The sequence below is a fragment of the Macrobrachium nipponense genome, chromosome 39 (genome assembly GCF_015104395.2).
Source record: "Macrobrachium nipponense isolate FS-2020 chromosome 39, ASM1510439v2, whole genome shotgun sequence".
NCBI classification, from domain to species: Eukaryota; Metazoa; Arthropoda; class Malacostraca; order Decapoda; family Palaemonidae; genus Macrobrachium; species Macrobrachium nipponense.
Genome location: NC_061099.1, coordinates 1294519 through 1307448, shown reverse-complemented (window position 1 = coordinate 1307448; position 12930 = coordinate 1294519). Strand labels below are relative to the sequence as shown.

General features: G+C 40.4%; 1 protein-coding gene across 5 annotated transcripts in view; it reads left to right on the top strand.

The window, feature by feature from the left end:
* The window catches only part of LOC135209997 (eukaryotic translation initiation factor 4E-binding protein Mextli-like), a 122640-nt gene extending 110157 nt beyond the window's left edge, over window positions 1–12483 (top strand). For 4 of the 5 annotated variants that reach the window (XM_064242737.1, XM_064242734.1, XM_064242736.1 and 1 more), the window contains 3 exons: window positions 2006–2196; window positions 4239–4322; window positions 10930–12483. In XM_064242737.1, coding sequence (XP_064098807.1) covers window positions 2006–2196; window positions 4239–4322; window positions 10930–11043 — 389 coding nt within the window. In that variant the 3' untranslated portion in view covers window positions 11044–12483. The remainder of the gene's footprint in view (window positions 1–2005; window positions 2197–4238; window positions 4323–10929) is intronic. The other variant, XM_064242738.1, reaches the window with a different exon arrangement.
* Window positions 12484–12930: the final 447 nt, after the last annotated feature.

The window sequence follows — 12930 nt, the reverse complement described above, 5'->3', positions numbered from 1 at the left end:
TCCGCAAGAATATTTTTCATTTCTGAACTCCGCAGATAAATAGATCTTTGCTGGGTCCAATTTGGGCACTCAACAAGCAAATGCTGCACTGTCATGGGTATTTGACATCTGTTACAGTTCACTGGGTCAGCATGTGGTGTTGACATCAAGTGACCATGTGAGAATCAAACTTTACTTAAAGATCATCATATGCCCTTAAGTCAAACAGTAAAGTTCTTAGGCTTAATCTTTGGATGCACACTTAATCTGGAAAGCCCTTATAGCCTCTTTGAAAGGCAACTACAAAAATGCAGTAAATTTGATGACAAAATTATCCCACAGAAATTGGGGAAATGACAGACCAATCTTTACATTAATGTATAAAGCAACTGGTATGCCTATTCTAGACTGCTGGCATCAGATATAGTTTTCAGCATCAGGTACAGCTTTGAAAAACATATATCCATTCAAGTTGGAAGGGTGAGCTGTCTCTAACCCTTTGTTACTAAATATGTCATACATAGTGCAGTAAAATACAATTGCATGATTCAACAACAAAATACTTCAATCAGAGAGCTTCATTTATAAAGAATCACTCACCATCTGTCCCCCCAAAAAACCATTGACTGTTTTGAGTCAGCAGTTGTAAATATATAATTTTTTTCTAATAGAAATATCTCCTCCTCAGATTATGCATTAGGTATAAACCTGTACATATATTTTAAATATTTATCTAAAAACTGTACATACCTCAGAACATCATAAAGAACATTCAATAGAACAATTAAGACATGGAGGTTTACACTGTGCAATGTACACTGATGGGTTGAAATCTTCATCAATCACTGAAAAAAGTAGAGCTCTTGTTAAAATATTTCTAGCAGTATTTTGCTACTATTATAGAAAGTTTGAGGATGAATGATTGACAAGAATATTTTTAGCAGTTGAGGTTGATATAAACACTCAAAATAAAAACTGTAAATAAAGCAAATTCTTTAAAGATGCTAGTAAAATAGTTTCAACAGATCATAAAGATTGGTCCAGCTTGGTCTCTGGCCCAGCTTGGTCTCCTAATAATTATAGAATTTAGTTTAGACTGCGAAAGGTTTCAAGTTGGCAAGACAAGTGCTTAGTTTTGTTGATAAGAAATAAAACAAGTGGTTTTTTGTAAAGGGAAATGGCTTACTGAAAAATAGTATGTATAGGAAACAAGTGTTTTAAGGACAGGGAAGGGAGGCTAGTAGAAACTAGGATCCTACATTGTGAAGAATAGGTCATTTTTCAGCAGTGAAAGTAGTGAGGTTTTAGCATGAAACACAAGGTTAGGAAGAGGTGAATTTTTTTGTGGGTTCCTTTTTTGCTAGATACTGTAGTACTATGTAAATATAATTTTGTTGTTATACTGCATAAGGAATAAATTCAGACCCAGCATGGCTTCGTGTTGTTTTGAACTGTTCCTTATAGTATTGTATTATGCATTAGTGGATTTAATGCCCTTTTATTGTGCATGTTTTAACACCTTAACATTAGATAAGTAGTTGGAACTTTTGAAGTTATTAACAATTGTGAATTTTAGTATGATGTTGAAACTGTAGGACTGAAGCTACCTGGAGTGGAGGGATATGTAAGTGACAAATGCATAGTCCCACGACTAGATTGGAGGGCTTATTTTGTAGCATCTTAGTCTGTATAGAAATATATCTGCATGAATTAGTAAATGATTAGGTGAATGCAGATTACTCAGTTGTATTTTATCTTTTTTAAGTGTTGCTCTTTTATAAATTTATAATAGCTGTACTGAAAATATTTCCTGGGCATCATATTAAAGGGTATGGTGCATTTTTAGTCAAAAGTATAGAAACAATTATAGGGAACTATTCTGATGGGTTTTCTAATGAGAGCAACATTAATAACTGATTTTCATTTCACGGGGTAATAGCCCTTGTGCGGTGATGTCATTTTATATTTGGTGGGAGAAGTCAGGCTAGAAATTTGTAGTCATGATCAAGAGATGGCTCTTCCTCAGATGGGGATGATGCTGGCCCCTCCACTCCTGGTACCACTTGTCCTGCTCTTGAGGCTGTGTCGGACCCTGCTCCTGTTCGCTGCACCTACACTCGCCAGTTCCTTGTGCAATGTGCTGCATCACCTCTCAGTCGCCAAACACCCAGCAACTGGTCCCAGATTGTGCGGCAGTCACCTGTGGTTATTAAGAAGGTGCAGTTCTGCTTGTTTATATAAGGTTTATTGAGTAGTGTATAATGTAGCTAGCGGTTTGTGTAGCTATTTGAAGTAACAGTACAGTAGACGATTTTCATGTTCAGTGACCTTTCCAATCAGAATTGATATAGCTAAGTTGGATGCTTTATAATCAGGTGATTTACAAGGACAAATTGTGCCCTTCCATTTATACGTCAGTAGTTTTACTTATATATTTCACGTGGGACATTGCAGCTGTTGAGTAACTGGTATTGTGGAATTTTCAGTTTACATAGTTAATTCTTGTTGGCTTCACATCTTAGGCATTCATTTTTAACAAAGTGGAAAGAAAGCCATTAAGTACTGTATAAGTTCAACTTAAGTTTTCTTTCATGTAAGTATATTCATTAATAGGCCACAAACTAAATCCATCCTTTATCCCTTAACTTTTACAAGAATTGGTTAAAATGAATGATAACCAACCAATGAATCATTAATTATTGTGGAAATCAAATGGCATACAACTTGGAATGAACAGAACAGCCTGGCTTCCAAAGAATAGGATGCTTGAGTAAAAAGGAACCAATAAAGTAGAAACAAGTAGAATTGAATTACTGTGTATATATAATATAATATTATAATATATATATACTATTATATATATAGTAATATATATAGTATTATATAATTATATATATATATATATATAGATATATATATTATAATATATATATATATATAGATATATATATATATATAATATATATCAATATATAATAATTACCAAGTATAATATTATTATATATTATTATATATAACAAATAACAATAAACTAGTTGATTGTATTAAACAAAATTAAAACCATAGAGCATTTTATGATTGCTAAATGCTGTGAAAGTATTTGAGAGAGTACTGCCTTCAAAAGCGATCTCAAACTTAAGATTGAAAAGCCATGATTGTTATATGGCACAATCCTTGGTTGTAAAATGTATTAGTATATGGTTGCCAACTGGAATAGGATAACAGACACTGAGGTCAACTATGAACTAACAGCCACAAATGGGTCACATTTATATTTTACATATTAGGCAAGGTGTAACTGAAAATAAATGATAGACAGTCCTTACTTCCCACTTGGTTTTGTTCTTTGTGTATTTCATAACCTCCTGGCTTATTGTGTTGGTGTTATTAGGCATTTCATGTATAGGGGTTTTAATTTAATAGAGTTTTATTTCCAATTTACCTTTATATATATATCTATATATATATATATATATATATATATATATATATATATATATATATATATATATATATATATCATATCTATATCTATATCTATTAGCTATATGTATATATATTATATATATATATATATATATTATAGTATATATATATATCTATATATATATATGTGTGTGTGTATATGTGTATATATATATATATATATCTATATATATAGCTATAATATATATATATATAGTATATATATATATATATATATATATATATATATATATATATATATATATATATATATATATATATATATATCTCACACAAGTAAACCTTATATTTTCATGGGGATCAGTATTTCAGTTTAAGTCCATACCTGATTCCATCATAAGAGGATTTAAGCTATTATTATTATTATAGGAAAATACAAGATAAATTGTTTTCATAGTTGAAGTGTTAGATCTTGAATATAGGTAAGTAAACTACATAGTAAACTTCTGTATACTGTAGATGAAATAGTGGAAAGCAGAAAAACTAGCATAGTGATACATCTAACATAAATTTCTTTATCTTGTCTTTTAACCTTTTTGTTACACAACTACATCAAGAAATTATTTTCAAGTAAGCTTTGGTGTTAATTCAAAACTGATCAAGTGTTCTTGTTTAGTAAACATTCCTGTCAATGAAGGATAGTGGTCAAAAGCAAAAATGTCTTTTGATAAATTTATTTTTGGTGTTGATAAATTTATTTATTTTTGGTGTTAATATTTCCTTGAAATTAAATTCATCTTGTTTACATTAAATCCCATTTTTCTTTCTTCCAGAGCTGGCAATATCTAACAGGACTGGTAGCGACACTGAATGAAAATGGTGAAAATGCTCTCAATTCTATTCCTACATACCTTCAGGTAGGTCTTTTCTTGAAATTTTTTGTGGAAAGTTTCCTTGGCTCCAATTTTTATAGTAGTATTTATTTTATAAGGAATTTTAATAAAAGTGGGCGGGTATAGGACAAGTGGCCATGGCCAACTGACCGCAGAGTCATTCTTCCAACATAATTGTCTTCTAATGGTAATTGTACGTAATCTAACCAAACCAGAAGTTCTTGGAAGTTCATTTGGAAGCTCAGTGCTGGCAGAACAAATGCCATGGCAGTTAACATTTTAGCAAGCATAGCAAAATAAGTATCAGATTGTATTGCTGAGATAATCCCAAATATGCTTTTTTTTTTATATATATATATAATCTTGTGCAGTGGTGAAGTAGCCCCTAATTTTAGGAAGTGGGAAATGATATGGTATTGGAGACTTGTAATTCCCTATTTCAAAATCACAGTACTAGTATATATATTGTTTTTGCCTGTAACTTGGGTTGAATTTCCAAAAGCATACAAAACATTTTGCCATAGGTTGCATGTAGTAGTTTATTGGGAAGTAGCGCATAAATACGGATGACTGCTACTGTGCATCTCAGCAAGAATAACAAACTTGACAAAAAAAAGTGGTGGTGGTGTTATTTTGAAAGTACATAACATCACCATAGAGTTTCTAACTAAAGAAAATGTGCATTACATTCCTTTCCAAATGTAATGATTCTGCATGATTCATCTAAGCTGTCTGCAAAGAGTAATTGCCCCCAAGCCACAGGTCTGAAAATCAAAAGGAAATGCCAGATCTTTTAAAAGTGTAGGATTGGCTAGGCATGACCTCTTGATGTGCTAGTTATATTTCTAAGCACTTGTTAATGACTACAGATGTTTGTTCTCTTGTTTCTGTAGCCCACAACTTTATTTCAATAGTTTTTTAATTTTCCACTTGAGCTGGGTCAGCATTATGCAATGCTCATTTATTTGTTTTACAATTTCACATTTGCCCTTTGCATAATCTAATCAGTTTGCATCTCCAAAACTTGTGACATTATTAGCACAAGTCTGTTAGAAATGTATACCATATATCCATCGCTCTCATATTTCTCTTTTCCTCATTGAGTTTGTCTCTTGCCATGTTAGAAAAGGGGTTTTGTTACTGAACATTCTAATTGTAAACTTAAACTTTATTATTTCCCAAATATGACATTTTTATGACTATTAGGCATTGTTGTACATAAAAGTTTACATCTATTTAAAATAACTAAAACCATTCAATAATGTATTTGTAAAAAGGAAACAATCTACTGATAGAGAGAGAGAGAGAGAGAGAGAGAGAGAGAGAGAGAGAGAGAGAGAGAGAGAGAGAGAGAGAGAGAGAGAATTAAAATTTTTTTTTTTTCTCAGAGATGTTTCTGAGTAGCAACTTAGGGCTTTTTCACACTTGATGTGATGCTAAGTGCACCATGTTATGGTAGCCATGCTGTGGAATGTTGCTTTTAATTGCTGGCATTATTTTAAGCGAGGCCGTTGACACTGTTTGCTAAGCTATGCTACCTATGTCTGCAACATAGCTTTCATATGTAGCATTCATAGCTTTGGTGTGAACACACGCACAGCTCTGTAGCATAGGGTAGCGCATTTAGCGTTGCATCTGGTGTAAAACGGCCTTAGGCCTTGGTCACTTGCCAGCAACAAGTTGTCCCCATTCCTATCCTAAAGTGGGCAGCTGAAGGCTTGCCTTTTAGAACATGGAAGATCATAAGACTACTAAGTTTGTAGAATTCTGGTGAAATTGTCAGTGAAGAGATAGAAATTCCTTAACCCGCTTTATCAGTGTAGGCAGGCAAGCAATATTTAGGTTTTTATCTAGAGCAAAGGCTGCCAACCAATGTCTTTGGATTATACCAGTGATTCTGGCGTGTAACATGGGGGGAGGAGTGGGGTGACAGTCTCGCCCATAAAGATGCTTTGGCCTACCTACCTTTAAGTACTACCTCCTTCCTAAACCGTGAATCTCCATATGTGACTTGGAACGCGCCTTGTGCTCCCAGCTTCGTTTTTTCATTTAATATTAAATACAGGCGGGGTGAATTATGGTTAACATCAGTCTGGTGAAAATAGGCATCCCCAGAAGGATACTCCATATATGACAGGCTGTTGTTTGTATACCAGGGAAAAATACAAATTGCCTTAAAAATTTGGCACATTTTGTGGGATGTGGCTCACAAAGCTCTTAAGATGGATGTCAACTTAAGTTGCTATAAATTCATTAAAGATAATGCATGTATTCATAAACAGCAAGTAGTATGCTCATATTTTTGGGACCACTGAGGAGTTAAGAGATGTGTATTTCTGGTGATAGAATTTCACTCTTCATGTGGTTTGGAAGTCACGTAAAGCCGTTGGTCCCATTGCTGAATAACCACTGGTTCCATGCAACGTAAAAACACCATACAAACAACCATATTTTTGGGAGGTAATTTCTCAGCTAACCAAGTTCATTTGATTGCAGCACTTGCACCAAACATTTTGTTGTAACTGCAGAAAATTTATAATTAGTACTGTCTCTTCATGGACAACAAGACTATTGATTTCAAGGACAAGAAGACTATTGATTACATGCACAACCATGTTGAATTTTTAATTGTTCCGACGCCGTATACTTACCCTGAACTACTATTGTAGGAGAAACCTGTATGTCAGTCCGGTACTGACCAGAAAAAACTAGTTATTCCTCCCACACCCAGGCCAGGTAATGCCCTGGGGGTCGAAGACCACGCGACCTGTTACCTGAGCTCCAGTCCTTTCCTGGTCGCTGTCGCGTTCACACACTCCAGCTTGTCATCCGATTACTGGCCCATTTTCCCTTTGTTTACCCCTTTTCCTGTGTTAAGTGTTTTTTCCCTCCGTTGTGTGTGTGTGATGGGTGCTTTGCAACGGTGTTTCCCCAGCACTGAGGGTAGGGCTTGTGGGGGCCTTTCTGTCTCCAGTGAAGATTGATCCCCACACTTTGTATAACAAGTGTCAGGGCCGTCCTTGTTCTCGACAGACCACCAGTGGGATCTCGCCTCTCCCAAGAGGAAAAAGAAGTCTAAATCCACCTCCAAGTTGTGTGCGTTGGAGGTCTCTCGCAGTAGGAGCAGTAGCTGTGGTCCGGGAGGCCCTTCAGCTTCTCCAGCTCCCCTACAAGAGTCCTTCCCCGTGTCCGAATTTTTCCCCTGTCCCCTTCCAGCAAGGGGCCTGAGGAGTCTCTCTCTTTACCTCCACATGTTGTGCTGTCTGGGGACTCTGCGTTCCTGAGAGTGTTGGTCCCATGATAGACTGCAGGGCGTCCCGTCGACAGATGCCCTGGTGGCAGCGCTGCGTGTGATGAAGTATCTCCTTCCCTTAGCGGAGTGGGGTTTGCTGCTCGTGCTCATGGGTGTTCCCATAGGCCCGTCCTCTTCCTCCTCTGCCATCTCGGCTACCTCCCCGGAGGAAGGGGGTTTCCCCGGGTAGCGTCAGGAGCCTTATGGAGTCTTCAGGTGTCGCCCTCAGTCCGTGGTCAGGGACCCCTCGTACCCCAAGCAGGTCCCACCTGCGGGAGGTGGTGTTTCCGTTCTGGGGCCCCTCCATCCCCCCCGTGCGGGGCTGCGGACCATTCAGGTGGTGTGGCCTCCCTGGAGGGGGCTCCCCTGGCTCACTCTCACCCAGTTGTTGTTGTAGAAAGGATAAGAGGAGATGCTGTTTGTTGGAGGATAGGTCCTTCCATAGGAGTTGTAGGTCCAAGAGGAGCCGGCATTGCAGGAATGATCGAGCGAGTTCTTCCTCCTCCTCCCCGGACAGCTGTTCCCGCTCCTCTCATCGTAGTCGCGATTGCAGAGGTCGGAGTAGGAGGGGTTGCCACCCGGACGGATCATGCTGCAGGCGGTACTGCTCCCAGACTGTTAGGTCTCCGAGGTCAGTACCCGAATCCGCGGTAGTTTTGCGTGTGGGCTACTCAGCTCGGCCTCAGGTTAATCCCTCTGGGGTTCCGGTGGATCCCGTAGCCCAGGTGGCTTCCACATGGACCGGGCGGGCTCCCTCCTGCCTCGAGCCTCCACTCCCCGCCCAACCTGCATTCAGAGCGGAGTGCCTCGCCTTGCCTCCCTGCTTCTCGGGCGGGCCCGGCCCCCGTCCAGAGGGTGGCCCATGATGCCCCCTCCTGCTCAGGCAGAACCTACCCACCGTGAGTGCGTCAGTTCTCAGCGGAGGGCTCTGGTAGGAGCCGCCTGCCCTCGCCTCACCCGCCAGTAGCGGATCCCTCCGCACCTTTGGAGGACTTCGAGGACAAGGCCTTTGTCCAGGAGCCCCACAGTGGGGTGTTCCGGCCTCGGATTCCAGGTCACTGCTAGAGAAGGGAGCCCTCCAGCGAGTGGTAGACCACTCTCTGGGGTTCTTCAGTTGCCTCTTCCTAGTGGCGAAAGCTTCGGGGGGATGGAGACTGGTGATAGACTGTCTCACACCTTCCTCTTCAAGATGGAGACCCCTCGATCGGTCCTAGCGGCCCTGAGAGAAGGGGACTTTATGATGTCCCTGGAGGGGAGGGCAACACCTTCCAGTTCAGGACCCTCTGCTTCGGGTTGTCGACGGCACCGCAAGTCTTCACAAGAGTGTTCTCCCTCATGTCAGCCTGGGCTCCCAGGAGGGGGATCTGTCTCCTGCGGTTCTTAAGACGACTGGTTGCGCCTTTCCTCCTCAAGGGAATGCTTGGAGGCACAGAGGGACGAACTCCTGAGCCTTTGCAGGAGGTTAGGCATTGTCCTGAACTGGGAAAAGTCCCACCTGGTGCCCACCACCAGGATGGTGTACCTGGGGATGGACCCTGGACACAGTAACAACCAGGGCCTTCCTGTCGTTGCAGTTGGCCAACCTCCAAAGGGTGGCTCGTCCATTCCTGGAAGGTGCCCCCCCCGTCCAGCAAGAGATTGGCAGACTAGTAGGCCACCTTGTCTCCCTGGAGAAGCTGGTCCCTCAAGGCAGACTGAAACTGAGACCCATCCAGTGGAACCTGGAGGAGGGATGGGCATCGGGAGAAAATCACCCCACCCCTGGAACTCGTCCTCCTTCGCAGGCCATGAGAGAAGCTCTGCTTTGGTGGTTGGACAGGACAAACAGCCTCCAGGGAGTGCCCCTCTCGGACGTCCCTCCGGAGATGCATCTGTTCATGGACACATCAGGGAGGGCTGGGGGCCCTCCTTCAGTCGGTAATGAAGGGGGAAAGTGGTCGGAACAGGAGCAGCAGCGGGCCATTCTGGCTTTCGAGCCCGAAATAATGCACAGGATGGTGGCATCATGTGCGACAGTGCAACAGTGGTGGCGTACATCAGGAAACAAGGGGGGCTAAAGTCACGCTACCTTTGCGACCTAGCGGAATCCATCCTAGAGTGGGCGGAAGGCATAGGGACCTCCCCAACAGCAAGATTCATCACGGGGAAGAAGAACGTAATAGCCGACGGGCTCAGGGCAGGGCCAGGTGCAGAATGGTCCCTACACCCTGGAGTGGCAGCAGAGCTGATCGGGATGTGGGGTTCCCCCTCCATGGACCTGAACGACAAGCTCCCGGACTTTTGCTCCCCACTTCCAGATCCAGCAGTGGCCTGGGAGGACGCGTTCCGACACCCATGGGATGGTCTGGATCTTTACATGCCCCCCCCCCCCCCCTTCAGAGTACTCAGGCAGGTCCTCAACTGACTGAGGAACTCCAAGGGCACGTTCATGTCCTTAGTGGCCCCCTTGTGGCCAGATAAGGACTGGTTCCCAGACCTTTTAGAGCTAACCATCCTGGGACCTTGGGAACCATGAGGGTCTCTCCCCCCACTCTCCCTTCACGGGTGGAGGCTATCGAGCGCCTCCTGAGCAAGAAAGGCTTCTCCTGGAGGGTGGCTTCTCAGATGTTAGGGTACCTGAGGAAGTCGTCCGCGGCTGTCTACCAGGCCAAGTGGAAGTTGTTTGGGGGCTTGGTGCTGGGAGCGGGACCTGGAGCCCCTGCAGGCCAAAGTACCTCCCGTGTCAGAGTTCCTGGTTCACCTGAGGCGCGCACGACAAGGGGATCTCCATAGCAGCCGTTAAGGGAGTCAGTGCAGCACCGAGTCAGGTCTTCTACCTAAAAGGGTTGGATCTGGGGCACTCCAGACACCTCTCGATGCTCATTAGGAGCTTTGAACAGGCATCCCCCCCCCAAAGCACTAGAGGCTTCCTCGTTGGGACGTGGCGAGAGTTCTAGATGCTTTAAGAAAGCCCGTTTCAGCCTCTGAAGGACATCCTGGACAGAGCGCTTACCCTCAAAACTGTCTTTCTGCTGGCCTTGGCCTCCTCCAAGCAGGTGGGGGAGCTTCATGGCCTCTCCTACGTGGTCTCCCATTCGAAACGGTGGAAAGATCTCTCCTATAAGTTTGTGCCCTCCTTCGTGGTAGGAATAACCGTTTTTTTTTTTTTTTTCTGGTCGGTACTGTGGGGTAAGTATAGCTAGGAAAAATACAAATTACCAAGAATTTGTAATTTTAAGGGTTATGTAATATTAAGCATCTGAGTAGCCAGCCCCACTGAAAAATTTTTGCAATTTATCTTACTGTTTTTGTTTAGTTATGTTACCTAGAAATAGTAATGAATGGGTTACATTTCAACAGGTAAGTGATGTCGAGGATGCAGCCGTTCTGCTGAAGAGAGATTTAAAATGGACGCTGGTAAGAACCATGTCAACCACTGAGGAGGATGACAACAATGGTAACAATGCTGCATAGAGAGGGTTGTGATAAGTTTTGCCAGATGATATTCTATAGAAAAGTTTTATTTCCTAGGTCAGAGTGGCTTATGAAAGGGTCCATTGAATCTCATTTTCCTTTCAAACAGTTTTTATACGCCTTTTTGATACATAAAAATGGTCCATTACTAGAATTATATGATTGGCAAGCTCTTCCGTAATGCATGATATTCAATTTTTTCAATACAGTTATTGGGTTGCCTAAAGTGTATTGCATCTAAAAGTATGTTAGGTTTAGTGTTTTTCATAGATATCTACATTTATTGTCATAATGCATATTGTAAGTTAATTGGTCACATTTGTGCTTGAAATGTGTTAACTTCTCTCATTACGTTACTCATGTGTTAAGCCCTTATATTTCCATAAATATGTAATAGCATTTTTTGTATATGAGGCTGCTCAGTTGTTGCTCTTCCAGGTGCCTTTTAGGATGTAATGTTCATACTTATAGATTTTATGAAGAAAAAATGGATGAGCATGTTTAGGATTAAATAATATTTAGGATATGAGCAATGCCTTGAGGTCTGTTCTTGTTGAGCCAAGTTCTTCGTACCAATGCTGAATATTGATTTTTTTTTTTTTTGAGATCACTATTTAAAACTACTGCAGAATTTGGAAAAGAACAATCTAGCCTCACTTGGATCAATTTAATGTTTTTTATATTCCTTATTTTTCTGATACACTAGCAGTGGTAAGGTTCGCTATTATTGTTCTGTAAATACTTTTTTTTCTTTCTTTTTTTTTAGTTGATTGCAGTGACAAACTGCAATACTATGTGTTTTTGTTTCTTCAGTTCTTCACATTTGTTTTTTTCCTTCTTGAAATTTGTTAACTTTTTCTTAACAGTGCTGTAGAAATAGACCCACTTATATAATGTCAGTGTCATCAGTTATTTGAAGAGATGAAAAACTCTGGTAATTTGTTTTCCTAATTTTTTCTTAACAGTATACTTTTCAAAGTTTCCTGAAGATGTGTTTACAAATGCAACTTGAGAATTTTCAGTATCACCACTCATCCCATTTCCTAGAAAGATTTAAAAAAAAATCAATGCAATTTGATAGTTATTTTCATGATGTTCAACACTTCATTCTTATAAAAAGGCAGTCTAGCTATTTAAAGGAAAAGCATCTTGTTAACAGTCTCATCAATGATGATGAAAATACTAGTTAGATGCCTTCCATTGTATAATTTCTCTTGAGCAATCCACTGTATGAGGAAATTTACCTTTAAATTATATATAAAATTCTTGGTAATTTTTTCAGCCTGTTAATCGGGTAAAAGGTATTATTCTAGTCTCTTCAGAGAAATGTTTTTTATTTTTGTTATCTTATTTACATATTGTTATTTCTGTTATCTTTGTAGCCTCCAGTAGTCTGCATACTTTATACTCGATTCGAATAAATTTAAAAGTTGAAAAATACTTTAATAACCTAATTTATAGTGTAGTAGAGATAGTTTCTGTTCTTATGGTTGAACATTATTAATCTGCCTTCCCCGTGGTCTCTATTCATGCTTCTTTCTTGTAGTTTGTACATTTACTCCTTGTGCCCATTTCAAAAAAGATCTTCAAACTCGATTTAACATTCACACACCACCACATAACTGCAATTGTTTGTTATAAGTCTCAAATATTCTAACTCGTCATTTTCCCATTGGATCGTCAACATTTCAGGCTCAAAAACCTCACACTGCATTAACAAATTGTAATCCTGGCCATGTATTTTGGCTGCTTGTTCCATTGAATACATCGTAATATTGACCCTCAGACCTTTCCACAGCATCCAAAGTGAATGCGCAGCCTGCACATTCTCCTCTTTTCTTTTGATGACCATATTTTCCTTAAAATGATTCAGTCCTGTCTTCTCAA